This window comes from Sinocyclocheilus grahami, unplaced genomic scaffold (genome assembly GCF_001515645.1).
Source record: "Sinocyclocheilus grahami isolate Dianchi unplaced genomic scaffold, SAMN03320097.WGS_v1.1 scaffold170.1, whole genome shotgun sequence".
Lineage (NCBI taxonomy): Eukaryota > Metazoa > Chordata > Actinopteri > Cypriniformes > Cyprinidae > Sinocyclocheilus > Sinocyclocheilus grahami.
This window is the reverse complement of record NW_015505349.1, coordinates 87,731-103,438: the sequence shown is the minus strand read 5'-3', so window position 1 is coordinate 103,438 and position 15,708 is coordinate 87,731. Positions and strand designations below refer to the sequence as shown.

At 37.1% G+C, this 15,708-nt stretch overlaps 1 protein-coding gene across 2 annotated transcripts in view; it reads left to right on the top strand.

Annotated features, from left to right (window-relative positions):
- The first annotated feature begins 6,544 nt into the window (after positions 1-6,544).
- Positions 6,545-15,708, top strand: part of LOC107593364 (sterile alpha motif domain-containing protein 11-like) — a 66,387-nt gene continuing 57,223 nt past the window's right edge. The window contains exons 1-2 of one of the 2 annotated variants that reach the window (XM_016283046.1): positions 6,545-7,519; positions 8,919-9,010. In XM_016283046.1, the coding sequence (XP_016138532.1) occupies positions 7,063-7,519; positions 8,919-9,010 (549 nt within the window). In that variant the 5' untranslated portion in view covers positions 6,545-7,062. The remainder of the gene's footprint in view (positions 7,520-8,918; positions 9,011-15,708) is intronic. The other variant, XM_016283045.1, reaches the window with a different exon arrangement.

Genomic DNA, 15,708 nt, shown 5'->3' with positions numbered 1-15,708 from the left:
TATTTGTTTTCAAATACATTTTCATGCCTTTTTCATGCCCTTGTTATCTCAGAATAATCCTGTACATTTCAGCCATTGCTGTGGCTTAAATAAATGGCATAAATGTAATTTTGTGGAGGGCTCACTGAACAAAAACATTAATAAAGGAAAAAAAGCGTCTCAATATTTTACATTAATATACAGTATCACCTCTTTTCTTAGTCTTCTAGTAACACATTTCCAGCTCCACCACATTTTAAGAATAATTTGAGAGGTCCCCAAACTCCCATCAAAAATTTTATATTTATCACTTATATACGTTATGTAAGTTATCTTTTCCACTGACATATCTGTTACCATTTCTTTCATCCAACGTCTTATATTTGGTGCACAAATACTTTTCCAATTTAGAAATAAGCCGTTTTGCTTTAAGAATGCATATATTTATAAATATATATATATTCTGTCTTTTTTAATTTGTAACTTTTTAAAAATAGTAGGTGACACCAAGGGTCACCCCTTTCACACCTTTTAAAAAATTCTTGACTTCTTCAAAATTCCGTATACTATGATATAGCGTACCTTTAAACTCGCTGCATCTTAATCAAGTGTCAGGGACATTTTCATTATATTTATGTTGCAATGCAATCTCTATGTGTTCCGGGAGGGCTAGCACTAACATGCTTTCGTCATCATACATAACCTTAACTTGTGCAGCGACTGGTTGGAACAAACATACTTCTAAGAAATATGAAGTCAGGACTAGTCTGTATGGGCTGAATAAAGCAAACCAGTATCTCACCAGTAAAGTTTAGATGGATGATAATTGTAATGGAGGTAAAGATGATTACAGTGACATACAGGAGTCGTACATTATTAGTTATTAGTTATACAAGTTATCATTAATATGCAAACAAACAGACCATGTATGTGCCCTCTCTGATAGCTTTTTTTGCACAAGCACATTTCAGTTTGGTCGCATGTCTGGCAAGTTTTTTATAATGGACACTCACTGAAGAAGCATGTTTTTATAGGAGTTTGCAATAATCAGTGGTGTTTATATAGACACTCAAACACAGACACAAACATTCTCTCTTGACAGAGGAACTGCTCAATGGTGATGTTGAGTTGTCTTCAGAGCTCCACATTCGACAAATTCAGAATGTTTTTATTTGCTTTTTTAATTTGTGTTTTGCTCTGTTTAATAATTCTGGATGGATCTGTATATATCTATATACAGTCAGGTTAAGGCAGCTGGTATAGTGGTCTGTTGGCATCTCTGTGTGGTCCTGTTTGGTATTGCAGCTTGACTTGTAGTTATTAATATTTGTATAGAAAATGCTCTAAACAAATGTAACATTTATTTTTTCCTCACAGTTTTTGCTGTTGCACTGTATACAGAAATTTTGAATGATGAAAATTAAAAAATGTTTTAATTTACCTTGAAAAAAGATTGCAGAAAATATAGTTGTGTGGGGAATCATCCTCAAACTTGAACTTCGTAAAGAAAGTTAAAATGTTTGTTAAATGTTTCAAGTCTTAATACTTTTCCTAATCTCCTTGGTTTAAACTTTGTATTGCCCCAAATGGGACTAAAACAAGACAATAGGGTAGAAGGCACCTGAATATTTTTTCACATCATACCATACGGCAATGTTTGTAGTGTATTTTTAATCAAATAAATGCAACCTTGGCAAGCATAAGACTTCTTTGAAAAACATTTAAAAATTCTTGCCGATCCCAAACTTTTGAATGGTAATGTGTGAGTCCATATTCAGTTTGTCCATTAAGAACATTAAAGCGTTTAGGGAAGGCAAGGGAAGTTGGTTCAGTTGCTTTTAATGACACTGACAGCTTCAGACAGTGGGCTAAATTCAGTATCCTCCCGGGCCGCCCAACCGTCCAGCTAGGAAATAAATCCCATGTTGGGATCACAGACTGCCTCCGTGGCCTTTAGATCTCCAGAGAGTAGCGGAGGGCGCCGACACGGCAGCACAAACCTGAAGAGACGCTCAGGGTTTTACATTACACAGCATCACTTTACCGGCGCTGCATGAGCTGGCAACTGTGATCTCCAAAGTCCCTCTGGAGAGTCCATTTAAAATCCAATAGAAGCCTCCTTTTCTGAGAACCTGTAGAAAATGCAGATGAAGGAAAAACATCAGGCTACATGCTAGATTTAGATTATTTTGACAGACGTATAACATTATTATATTATTTTTAGTCAGTGTTATTTTCATATAATTAACATACTAATATAGTTTTTATTAATATCTTGAATATTAATATTTTTGCATTTATTTTTAGATTTTCTAATTTTGCAATTTTGTTGTTTTTGTAAATTTGAGCTTTTTTTATGTTTGTATAGTTTATTTCAGTTTGTTATTTTAGTACCTCAAGTTATTAAATTAAAATGATAATTGTTGCCTTAGCAACTAGCTGAAATAAATATTAAACGTTTATTTCAGTTGTTTCTATTTCAAGTATTTTTCTATTTTTTTAAGTGTTTAATTTTACTTAACTATAATAACCCTGACAATAATAATAATTTGAACATTTTGAATTAATAATATATGAGAAGGATTTTAAAAATCATTGTAATTTGAATAAAAGTTCTAGCATTTCAGGTACAAGTGTACAAGTTTAGTGGTCTTATTTGTCTCAATAATACCAGTTGTTTTGGACTTTATACTGACACCTGTTGACCTGGATGTATGAAATGTATTTAGTACCTGCTGAAGATTCACAGCAAAGTTTTTTTTTCCTTTTATGTTCTCGTCTCATAAATGCATGCATACAGACATACATATATACAGTGGGTATTGAAAAGAATCACCCCCCTTTAAAATAATCACATTTTGTTGCTTTGCAGTCTGAAATGAAGACAGACACCGTTTTTGTTTTATCCAGCTGTATTTACCCAGTGCAACTTACAATATCCAAGCGAAAGATATAACAGCAACATGTCAGAAAAAAAGACTCACTGAGTTGGAAAAAGGATCACCTCTTTGTGTCAGTATTTTGTTGAACCACCTTTTGCTTTAATTACAGTCTTTAGTCTGTTGGGAAATGTCTTTACTAACTTTACACATCTAGACTTTGCAATATTTGCCCACTCTTCTTTGCAGAACTGCTCAAGTTCAGTTAAATTTGATGGTGAGTGTTTGTGGACTGCAGTCCTCAAGCCATTCCACAGATTTTCAATGGGGTTTAAGTCTGGGCTCTGACTAGGCCAAGCAAGGACATTCACCTTTTTCTCCTTCATCCACGGTGTGCTCAGTACTGCTGTGTGCTTACAAACTGCTGAGTCATTGTCATGTTGGAAGGTAAACCTTCTTCCCATTGACAACTTACTGGCAGAGAGCAGCAGATTTTCCTCAAGAATTTGATGGTATTTTGCCCCATTCATTTTTCCTTTTATCCTGACAAGTGCTCCAGTCTCTGCTGCAGAGAAACACCCCCATAACAGGATATGACCACCTCCATGCTTTACTGGAGGAATGCTGTTATTTGGACGGTGAGCTGTGGACATATTGTTCAGTGTTGAAGCCAAATAATTAAATTTTAGTCTCATCTGCCTCAAAATTTTCAAGGTGTGTTTTGGCAAAGCTCAGTCAAGACTGCATGTGGCCTTTCTTGAGGAGCAGCTTTTTTCTTGCAACCCTTCTATACAAGCCACATTTGTGGAGAATTTGTGATATTGTCATCACATGCACACAATGACCACTCTTTGTCATAAATTCCTGCAACTGCTTCAGAGTTGCTGTAGGACTCTTGGTAGACTCTCTGATCAGTTTCCTCCTGGCTTTTTCATCCAGTTTGGAGTGACGTCCTGATCCAGGGAGGGTCTGTGTTGTACCAAAAACCTTCCACTTCTTAATTATAGACTTCATTGTGCTTCTAGGCATTGATAAAGCCTTTTAATTTTTTTTTTATATCCGTCACCTGATTTGTGCCTGTCCACAACTTTATCCCGGAGATCTTTTGATGGGTGCCCAATAGTTGATTGTTTGCTTCAGGTGCACTACCAAGGACTGAAATGCTCCAGGAAAGCTCTTTTCATGCTGAGCTAATCAAAATGACCACAGCTGATCACATTTAAAAGTCAAATGGCTTTATGTGCCATTGAGAAGGTGATTAGCTACAACTGATTGAGTTTACAAATCATTTTTAGGAGGGGGGTGATCATAGGCAGAGTTTAGGGGGGGTGGGAGCACTGCACCCCCAGACAAGAGCCAATCATGACTTTGTCTGAGCTATAAATAAAATATAAAAATTTAATAACTTATATTTTCTCATTTTATTTGTATTATCTTATTATTTTAGTGGATTGAATAAGTAAGTTTTGGACTAAATAAATTTCTATGATATTTAAGCCCCATCCTCGCGAGCCGCGACTCATGATTCTTAACTTGTGATAGGCTGCATGAGAGGACTCTCTTTTCATTATTTTCCCGCTTTAGCAAGTTAACTGAATAATGGAAATTCGTTGTATTTTTTTAATAAACCCGCAAATAAAAATATGGTGGACTGAGTCACTGCTGGCTGAATTGGACACAATTTTTTTACATGAAGCGTTGGCCTCGAGTGTGGCGTGTGACGCAATAACGGCATGTAGCGGTGACATGTCGAGTGGCATATGCCCGTGGCACGGAAAGATTTTACTCTTGTTGGAAAAACGGCATCAGTCCTCTACTAAGCATGTACGCAAGCCTTAAGCTTCACCCTCGGCTTGTGACAGCTGAAGTGGATCTTGTGAAATGTGCGATCGCATCGCCGATCATTCTTGAGAAACTTAAAGATGAAGTAGCCTAGGCTACGGAAGGACAAATATCCAAACTTTTTCAGACTACTGCAGCTTGCGCACGCTGCCCGTTGGTTCGGCTACATCAAAAATAAGTTTCTCAGTTATGAGGAGAATAAGAAACTTGCTCTCTGATCTAGCACACAGAAAACGATTTGACTGAAAATTGATCAGAAGAGATGAAAGAAAGATAGTGGTCATCTACGCAATTGGGTAAAGAGGCGGCTTTTCTGCATTAGGAAGGGTTTTTTTTCCTACTCACTTTGTACAGCAGTTATTGTTCATTCTAAATGGATTTTTAATGTAGAATATGTGTTACATAAATACATGAAATGCAGAACATAAAAAAGTGCTTGTGTCTCTATGGTGTCCCCCCACGCATAAAAGTGAAACTCTGCCTGTGGGGGTGATCCTTTTTCCAACTCATTGATTCTGTTTGTTAATGTTTTTATATCTTTCACTTAGTTGTTATGAGTTGCACTAAAAACTGTGTCCTTCATTTCAGGCTGCAAAGCAACAAAATGTGATTATTTTAGGGGACTATTTCTAACACTCATTAAACCATGCTTGTGCACCTCTGGTACAGTATTCCACAACACCTAGAGAATCACCTGATCATCTTTGATTATATAGAGACTGCATGTTATAACGATTATGTCAAAATCAAATTAAAGTGGGGATAAAAACCATAAAAAAAATGAAGTGAAAATGGAAGTAAACCTTGTAAATGTGTAAAGGAATTGTGATGCTGTATGTAAATAGCACAGTCAGCTTCTTCGGATTTGTTTACAATAAACAAAGTAGGTTTTTAATTGCATTTGACCAATTACCAAAAATAAAAGAACAAATAAAGATTTGTCCTTTTATATTTTTAATATATATATTGCATAACATCAAAATGTTTCCAATATGTTTGAGAGATTAAAGGTTTTGGATTATAATTATAAAATTATTATTAACAGGTTATTGCTGGCAAAACATCCAGTATAGCCTTAGTATAGTATAGCGTAGTATAGCCTTCAATGGCACAGTTTATTTTTGTTTACATTAAAATGAAAATACAGTGAATTTTACATCAGTACATTTTACAACCACCCTGTTACTTTTGTAACTTATGCATTTTTACTGTAAATTTCTGGTAACCACAGCCTCCATTATTTTACAGCAAGGCCACATGATAACTTTAAGTTCAAAATTATATCAGATTAAAGAACTAAAATTGGCCTTTCTGGCAGTTTTCTCCAATAACAAAAACATATAGTCTCATCCAAATATAAATATATATATATATTACTGTATACTGCATTTTAGGTAACTTACAGTGATAGTTTTATTTTTTTGTAACATTCTTTCTATGCATAATATGGTAACTTGTATATTTATAGTCAACAAATCTTTTGATAAAAAAAAAAAATATTCCCCTTAACTGAATAAAAGTAACCACATAGCTGTCTGAGAATGGAAAATAAAGGCTAAATCAAATGATTTCTGTGAACTTCATGCAGTGACTGGAAATAGTGACTCAGCCTCGTCCGTCGCAGACCCCCTTGAGTGGGGGTCAAGTGACTGCCTCCGCTGTTTAAATGGGCCAAGTTTGAGAAGCGGCGGAGAGTGAGTGCAAATCTGGTTTGGTCTGGGTCTGTGAACTAAAGCGTGACTTCAGCGACGTATTAGGGGTTAAAATAAAAAACATTCCCATTAGCGCCAGGCATCATTTGCAATCGAAAAGCCGCACATAGATAACATAATTATTATTTCTGTCCTCGTCAGATATGAAAGTGCTCCGAGCCAGTCTGGCTCACTACACACTGTGCATGTACTACTGAACTTTTACATGATCTACACTACATATACACACGGTTTATTATGCGTTAAAATATCCTAGTCGTATGGTGTCCTCATTACTTTCTGGACAGAAATAAACTTAGCTCTGGAGTTGACGGAGGAAATAAACATAGCGAAGTTGCCATAGTGATTATTTTAAAGGAAACGCGGGATAAACGACCACTAAAGCACGCTCAGAGTTAATATCTGGCGGAGATGTCAGGCATTAGTCCGATTAGATGTGGTGGGCAGGAGCGCGGGGAGACCCGTCATGCGAGCAGTGCTCAGGAGAAGAGTGAAGTGGTGAATGGCTGAACTTAAGCGCTCTGCTGTCAGCCAGCGACGCGGGAGTCGTGCGTAAACACACCGGTGCGCCTGGAACTCCGCGAAGAGGGACACAAGTTGGGACGCATGAACTGCTAATCACTCGTTACCGGCGCTGCGCTTCGGGTAACATGCCTGCCATCAAAAAGGAGAGACTGGATGGAGAAGACATGGCATTAGCCGCCTTCAACCAGCCCGAATACCTGGCCCCTTTAAATGCCACAGCTATCCCCGTGGTGACCCCTCATCCGCCGCCGTACGATCACATTTTCGCCCATCACCAGCGCGCGTACTTGGGCTTTCGCGACGCCGCGCTGCATCAGCAGCACCTACACCACCACTCGGACGACTTCATGCTAGAGAGCTTCTCGTCTATCCCGGACTTTCAGCCGTTTTTCGACAACGGGGAGCCTTGTATCGAAGTGGAGTGCGGGGAAAACAAAGCACTACTGTACATTAACAAACTGTGCCAGGGCAGCAAAGGGCCCTCCATCAAATACCGGGCTGAGTGGCTCACCCCAAACGAGTTCCAGTTCGTGAGTGGAAGAGAGACAGCCAAAGACTGGAAACGGAGTATTAGGCACAAGGGTAAGTCAATGCCGCGTGCAGCCGAATGGATATTACTTTTGAAATAAGGGCTCATCAACACTCCGTCGTGTTCGTGAATTAATAGAACAGCTTCTTTTAGGGATGACAATACGGGTTGCTGAACAGCAGCTACTTTAGTTCATTGAGAAGAGCACTGTGCTTTGAGTCGAACGGCTTTGGATTCGCACTGTTGGAAAAAAAGGTGAAAAGTCGTTTTTACGCACGTGGATTGTACAGATATTAAAGTAAAGGAACAGATTTTTACTTGAATTGAAAACTTATCTGACTGAAGTGCACTTCTAGATAAAGTTGTTTTTGTAATGGAGTGGAGTAGAGCAGGATTATGACACCGTGGCACATTTTCAAGCAGTTATGGATTAAGCAACTTGTGTTTACTAAGATTTTAACCGGTAGACTTTTCTGAGGTCTAAAACATCAAACTTGATGTTATATTATGTGTAGTAACTCTGTGCTGAGATATCTGCTAACTAAATTGTTTTGGTTCGTGGGTTTTTATCATTGTGTCGTAATAACATTTTTATTTCCATCCATTCAGTTCGTCGCGATAATTTGTCATTTCTATTCAGTTTACTACTTTTCGGAGCTTTAACTCGATTTTCTTTATCAGCTCTTGGTCGATAAGTACAACAAACCTATCTGCAGGTTGTCACTGATTTTTACTGTACTACTTTTAAGTCTGCAATTGAACTTAAGCTGTCGTCTTTAGTAAGTTGCTATTTTTAATAAATCATTATAGTTTTAAAAATTGATTTATAGTTAATATATTGTTCAGGCTGTGAATGTGAAATACATGTCTATATTGAGTTGTTTTTGAAGTGCAGTACATCAGGATTAAGATACAGTGGCACATTATCATATGAAGCAGCTTGTGTCTTCAAAGATTAAAAGTGGGAAAATGCAATATTTTTATACATATTTTGATTTGTTACAGTATGTGGAATAACTTTGTGCTGATGTATCAGCTCATCTAAAGAGTTTTATACAGTTTACTTGAGTTTATTTCCAGAGGTTTCAAGTCTTCTTTCAGACAACAGTTTATTTCGGTTAAAACTAATTTTGTACATGTGCACTCTGGGTATTACTCTTGGTCACTTACTATAAATACAATGAATGACCTTTTAAGACACTTTTGTTGCATGGTGACACTGTTCCACGGATGAGTTTGACAGATGGGTGTATGACCGCAGGAGTTAGCCACTGAAGGGGTGCATTCGGTATAGTTTCATTGGAGTCATAAGATGCAGGACTCTTTTTAAAAGTAGATTTTGTTGCATGATGCTAACATGAAATTAATTCTGTATTTGAATTCTAGATTGTTTTGTACTCCATGTGGGCATACAGGAATCTAAAATGTTAATGATTGTGTTTTTATTTTTAGGGAAAAGTCTGAAGACACTTATGTCCAAAGGAATCTTACAGGTACATCCTCCAATCTGTGACTGCCCTGGCTGTAGAATTTCATCTCCTGTGGTAAGTGTGCAATTCAGTAAATTGATTAAATGTGCATTTTAAATATATTGACAGTGTGTTCTTTTATATATCACTTTAAATGGATAGTTTACTCAAAAATGAAAACTCCGCATTATTTATTTATCTTTATGTTGTTATACATCTGTGTGACTTTCTCTCTTCCAAAAGGAGATATTAGTGACTCAGTCACCATTCACTTTCATTGCATCATTTTTCCATTTAGTGAAAGTCAATGTGCTTAACAACTAACAATAAAGACGCAATGCTAACAAAATTGTCAGTTTTGGATGAACTGTCCCTTTAAAGTTTTCAATAACATTAGGGGATGACCAAGTTGTCATTGTATGTTGAAGTTGTCCTGCATGTAAAGCATAAAGAACATTATTCTGTGAAAGGTTAAGCAGAGGATGACACACCACTGCTGATGAATTACACGGTTTGATGCATTTTTCTCTGAATTGCATTAGGGATGTTAAGAAGGACAGTGACTTGCTGTTAGTGCTGTCATGGTTGTTTCTCAGAAAGTAAATAAAGACCAAGTACAAAGAAATGTGAAATGGTTGGAATTGATTGTTTTGGTTTGTTGGACTCCGAGCTGCAATGTAAGGTCACAAGATTGTCGGTAGCTGATGTTCCAGCAAAATATGCCACACACTCCTTATTTTCACTTTTTCAGGACGCTTCATCGATCATGTAGACGACAAAACTAGTTCAGTGTCCGTGAAGGTCAGAAAGAAATTGGGAGTAGTTGAAAGATTCATCTCTCTAGAGGGCATTTTTGCTGAATTTTTTGCTCTGTTTCTGTGACATGGCAATTTCACTGACAGGGATCATATCCTGAAGTTAATCAGTAGTATTAATAGGTGATGTATGGACTTTCATATCTCTTTATTCTCACTCTGTGATATCTCCCACCTCTGTTAGAACAATCTGCTTTGTGCATTGTGTGTGTGAGTGTGCAGCAAGCCGGCTAGCGGTTGGCTGCTTGCAGTATTTGTCCACGCCGGTGCTGTGTTTTATCTGAACTGAGCGCGTCTGTTGCCGCCTCTAACGGTTAATCTGGAGGGGAAGGGCGTAAGAAGCTTACTGAGCTACTGAACGTAGCTACCGGTGATTACTGAGGCAGCGGCATGCAAAGTGAAGGCGCTTCTTCAGATAAGCTGGAGATGTTTGAGTGATGCAGGTAAACTACTGAAGAGGGTCTGAGCCAGAGCCAGAGCCAGAGGAGATAAAAACTTAATGACTTAGTTGTTTGGGGCCCTTATATTACCTCTCACTGAGGGCGTTAGAATCTCATGGAGGCTGATTTTGAAGATGAAGTCATGGAGGCTCGTCACTAGCTCTGTCTGATTGTTGTCTTCTCATTCCCGAAGTGAAAGGGTTCTGTGGTGCCGTATCATCGGATACTGTTCGGATGAATCAAACCCTGACTGAAATTGTCTTGCTTTAATTGGTTTAACCAGCTTCCATCTGATTATTTCAAATCCCACGTAAAGTTCTATTGAAGTTTGAATGTTTACTTTGAAACAGCTACAGTTTCTTTTAAGTGCTGTGACATCTGCAGAATTTCTGATCTGACTACTTGGTGAGATGATTGTTGTATTTGATCTTTAATGTGCACTTTTTACTAGACCTTTTTTTTTATATATATATATACCATACAAGTGATTATGAATTATCACAGTTATCTTTAAATCTAATGGCCCACTTTTCTATTAAGAAAAGTAATAGAAAAGAGTAATATCCGGGTTTGTAGTTCGTTCATTTGTTGTTGATGCTTTTAATTAGTTTCATATCCTCTCATTCCCCCATTTTGCTCTATGCTTCTGCTTTTTGAAGATGTGGATGTTCTGTGTCTTTGGCCTTCCTTTGGTTTCTCCCTTAAAGATGAAATTGGCAAGTTTAGCACCACTAGTGGTACCAGATGGAATTGCAGAATTTTGTTTAGTGGCTCCAAATTCATTTTGCTGCAGCTAGTGGCACAAAAAATACACACTTCGTCTTTAAGGAAAAAACGACTGTTTGCAAACAGCTTTCCTAAACACTTTACTTGCCCGCCATTGGTCTTCCAAACAGGTAGCCATGTCCCAAACACACTTGATTGGTTGGAGTCAATGTTGCGCAAATAAACAAAGTAACATTAAAAGAGCCACAGTAATTACACTTTTCAAGGGAACAACAGATGGTGTACAGAGTTGGGATAGTAGAAAGTAGAGTGTGAACAATATACTTACTGCTTTTTCTTTAGCATTTGAAATTTACAACTGTACTCGCTAACATGGTGACTTTCAGTTGACATAAAATTCTTGTGAAGTCCATCCCTCACATCAGTGATGTGATGACATGTCTGCTGTTGCACATCAACAAACTCACTCTCAATTCGGTTGTGAGCCCTGAAAATGGAGAAGCCCTGAAAAGAGTCAATTTCGTTACAGAATGTGTTTATCAGTGACTTCAGTAAATGAACTATGTAATGTATTTAGCGAGAATGTGACTCCTTCTGTTTGAGTGTAGCTTTTATGAATTAACATCCACAGACCTTGCAAGATTAAATGTAAAAACAAGAACATGTACAAAACAACAGGTCCTATCATGCACTATGCAAATGAAAATGGCAACATGCTTTGTGCTGGTGTGTGTTGTCTCTGACCAATCTAGTCTTTGAATCAATCGAGAGACATTCTAAACAGCTCAGTGCTGTTTGTTACTCTAATTACTCAGTACCTGCATTTTTAACAATTTCGACCCTCAACAGCTATATTAGAGGCAAACCTGCACTATGGTGAAAAGTTTTATTTTCAAGGTTATGAGTAGGGCTGAACGATTTTGGAAAATAATCTAATTGCGATTTTGTTTTTACCAATATTGCGATTGCGATTTAATATGCAATTATTGTTTAAAGCTCTTTGTGTTCTGTATTATTCAACAAAGACAAGCTATAAATCATTGTATAGTATGACCAACACAATATTAGATAGATTAAACATAAATGTTCTTTTCTGTAGGCGAGGCCTATATGTTACTTAGGTGAAATTAGGTGATGCATGAATTGATATGAATGCCATTTTTATTTAACAACTACAATCACAGTAGTATATTGACTGATTTGTTGAACTTTGTAACTTACGACCTTATAAGCATGTAATAATTATGACAACATAAAGCACTGACAAATAAGCCTGGTGTAAACATTATTATAAAAGTCAGTAACAAATCACACAAACTAAAGTAGATTGCAGAAATATAAAACAATCACTGTAATAAACATATGTAAACATGTGGACTTCACTTTTTAAACACTGTTAACTTTAGACAGACTTTAAATAAATAAATAAGAATATATATATTACCTTATTATATATATTATCTTAAGGTTGAAGTCTTCAGTAATGAAATGCACAGTAACACTGTTACTGCTTGAATAATTTCAGGGCTCCAGACTAATTCTTCCCACTGGTCGCTCTTTTGCAACTAACTTTCTCAGTTGGTCGCATGAACACATGATTTGGTCGCAATTGTATTATTTTATTTTTGCTACAACATGGGATTAATCAATGCATGCTGATTAAATTTGATCATAGTTTATAGTTATATGGAAACGAGGTTAACATTCAACCTGTTCTTTTTCATTAGTAGTATTATTTGTGATTTGAATATTGTGAACTGGGGGTTCCTCTTTTGCTGTGTTATAAGCCGCGGGCTTCAGATGCTTTTGCTTTTGAATTTGCGATCTTGCTGTCACGTTTTACAAGAAAAGATAATTGTCTGTTTTGCTTACATCTATACCTTTCACTTTTTAAGACTAAAACAAAAGTTGGATTAATTGTTATTCTTAATTAAAAAGTACAACAACAATAAATCAGTAAGATACAATGACAAACAAGCCTACAAAACGTTTATTAACAAAACCGAATAAGATGAGGCATGGCACACGCCACATGCTGTATTATATATAGACTAATAAATTACAGAACGTTTAGCAAACACTGAGGAGTCAAATAAATAAATAAATAAAAGAGAGCCTCCATAGCATAACGTGAGGTAAACAGCAAAGATAACTCAAATGAAAACAAAAAGAAAAGTAAAACTAAACTTGCTGTTGGTGACAGTGCTTGCATGTTTTTTTCCCCCCACAAGAATACCAACATGTTCACCTTTGGTTTAAGAAGCGGTCTTTTACTTTACTTTAGCATGAAAACCATCCATCGTTTCCTCAATATTTGCATAATTTTTGCTGCGCGCACCTTCGCGCTCCTGCTGACGTGGCGAGTATGAACCGTGCTCTTCTACAAACGAGCTCAAACGAGTAGCGCGGTTTCGTTATGCTTTCAGTTTCGTTTGCCGTGCTTAAATGTGCTCGACTTGAAGCAGCGCTGCTTAGACTGATCGGTATGTGTCATCAAAGTACTGCGAGAGCTATAAGAGAGCGCGGACGTCTCCTTATGCTTTCTCTCGCCGTACTTTGATGTCATATACCGATTGATCTTCAAGTGGAACACACCTCTCGTGCTTAAATGTGCTCGACTTGAAGCAGCGCTGCTTAGACCGATCGGTATGTGTCATCAAAGTACTGCGAGAGCTATAAGAGAGCTGACATCTCCTTATGCTTTCTCTCGCCGTACTTTGATGTCATATACCGATTGATCTTCAAGTGGAACACACCTCTTTACTCTCGCGTGTCACGTGACCAAGTGTAATCGCAGCCTCTGCGGTTGAAAATCTTGTTTTTTCATATCGCGATATTATCGCAAATGCAATTAATCGTTCAGCCCTAGTTATGAGTTCATCATAACACCTAGCTTAGGTGCGATATGTGACTGTGGACCTTTTAGCTGTTGTGGTTTATTGTCTTCCTGCTAATGAATTATATGTAGATTTATCCTAATGAAGCATGCTTGATGACATAGAACCATTGTTTGCATGTTTCTGTGTGGACAGATGATTGAATGATTGTGTGTTGTTGTTCCTTTAAGAGTCAGAGTCATTCAGTCGGCCTGGCTGTTGTCTCCCAGGGGAAATGTGCTTCCTTTCCCCTGTTTTTTCAGCGGAACTAGTGGAGGCTGGCAGGAAATTACACTCCGCTCCGTCTCGTAAATATCTCTTAGAATCTGGGCTTCCCCCCGCTGCGTCCCGGGTCAAGAAAAAGTTGTCACTGGGGGGTTGGGAACAAGGCTGGTTAAAAAACATGGAAGATGGTGATGTCGCAGTCTAAACATTTTAGAGTTGGTCCTTCAAAGAGAACAATCTCAGCAGTTGTTGATGTATTCATTGCACGGCTGGTACACAGCCTTCGGAGGCAAGAAGAAACTGGACGTGGATGGAATAGTTCTCCCAAAAATGAAAATTCTGTCATTATTTACTCACCCTCATGTCGTTCCAAACATGCATGCTGTTATTTTTCCTGTGGAATGCAAAGACATTTTTTAAGCTCTTACAGCACTTTAATGCAACAGTAGACCATAGTGACCAAATAAAAAATAATTGAGGGAAACATGTTTCTATAGATTACTGAAATTTAAGTTGATATTCATGGATAACATTCCTTTCTACAAAGCTTGTGATTAGAAGAAGTGTTTAAAGTGGTAATGAAGTGCAAATAGCGACATATCTTTTCTTCCGTATTGTGACAAACGTCCAAGTGTAAAGGATTATCAGTTTATTCGTCAGTTGTTGATTGGATTTTAAGATGTGGCTGTTGCCCTCAAAAATTTATTTGACTTTGCAGTCGATTGTAAGAAAGGGGCGGAGTTTAAGCAGGCCAAATGATTGGAGAAGTCCTGCATATGTCACCAGAGAGAAGTCCATAGTTTCATTGGAAGATCAATTATGACAAGGTCAAAAAAAATTATAAATGAAAAGCATGCATGGACGAATCGGTAAAAATTATGTATAATATACATATACAAAAGTGAATTTTCATTTCATGCTGACTTTAAAGGGACAGTTTACTAAAAAATTCTGTCATCATTTACTCACCCTTTCTTCTGTGAACCACGAAATAATGTTTTGAAGAATGTTGATACTCAAAACACTTTCTTTGTCCTACACTGTATGGACATAAAACACTAAGACATTTCTCAGAATATCTTCTGTTGACTTCCACAGAAGAACTGAAGTCATACAGGTTTGGAACGACATTATAGTGAATAAATAAAGACAGAATGTCATTTTTAGATGAATTTTCCCTTTAATGAGGTATCATTCTTTTATTTCAGATCTTCCACTCTTCTGTGGGATGATGTGATAAAAAGTAGTGGTCGACTGATAATGGTTTTTTGACAGCCGATGCTGATGCCGATATCTTGGAAAGCAGGGTGGCCGATGGCCGATATAAAGCCGATATAATTGTATTTATTTTAATTAATATTTAAGAAATTTGAAATAATTTGAAAATGGATTAAAAAATTAATTTGTGAAATAAACATACTTATACTTTAGATGACAAAGTATTTTCCACAAATAAATAAATATTTAATTAAAATTTAATTAAAATGGAAGTAAACTTTAACCAACAGAGCACTCAGTATTCTGGGAAGTTTTTGTGCATTGGGAATCATATTTTTTCAAATAAAGCCAAGGTAACACTCATTTCATACAGCACACAGTGAAAATTACATGAATATGACAGTGGGCAAATGCATAAAGTGCAGCATAATTTGAAATCACGAATTTAATGTTTAAAGCATTCAATTTGCACG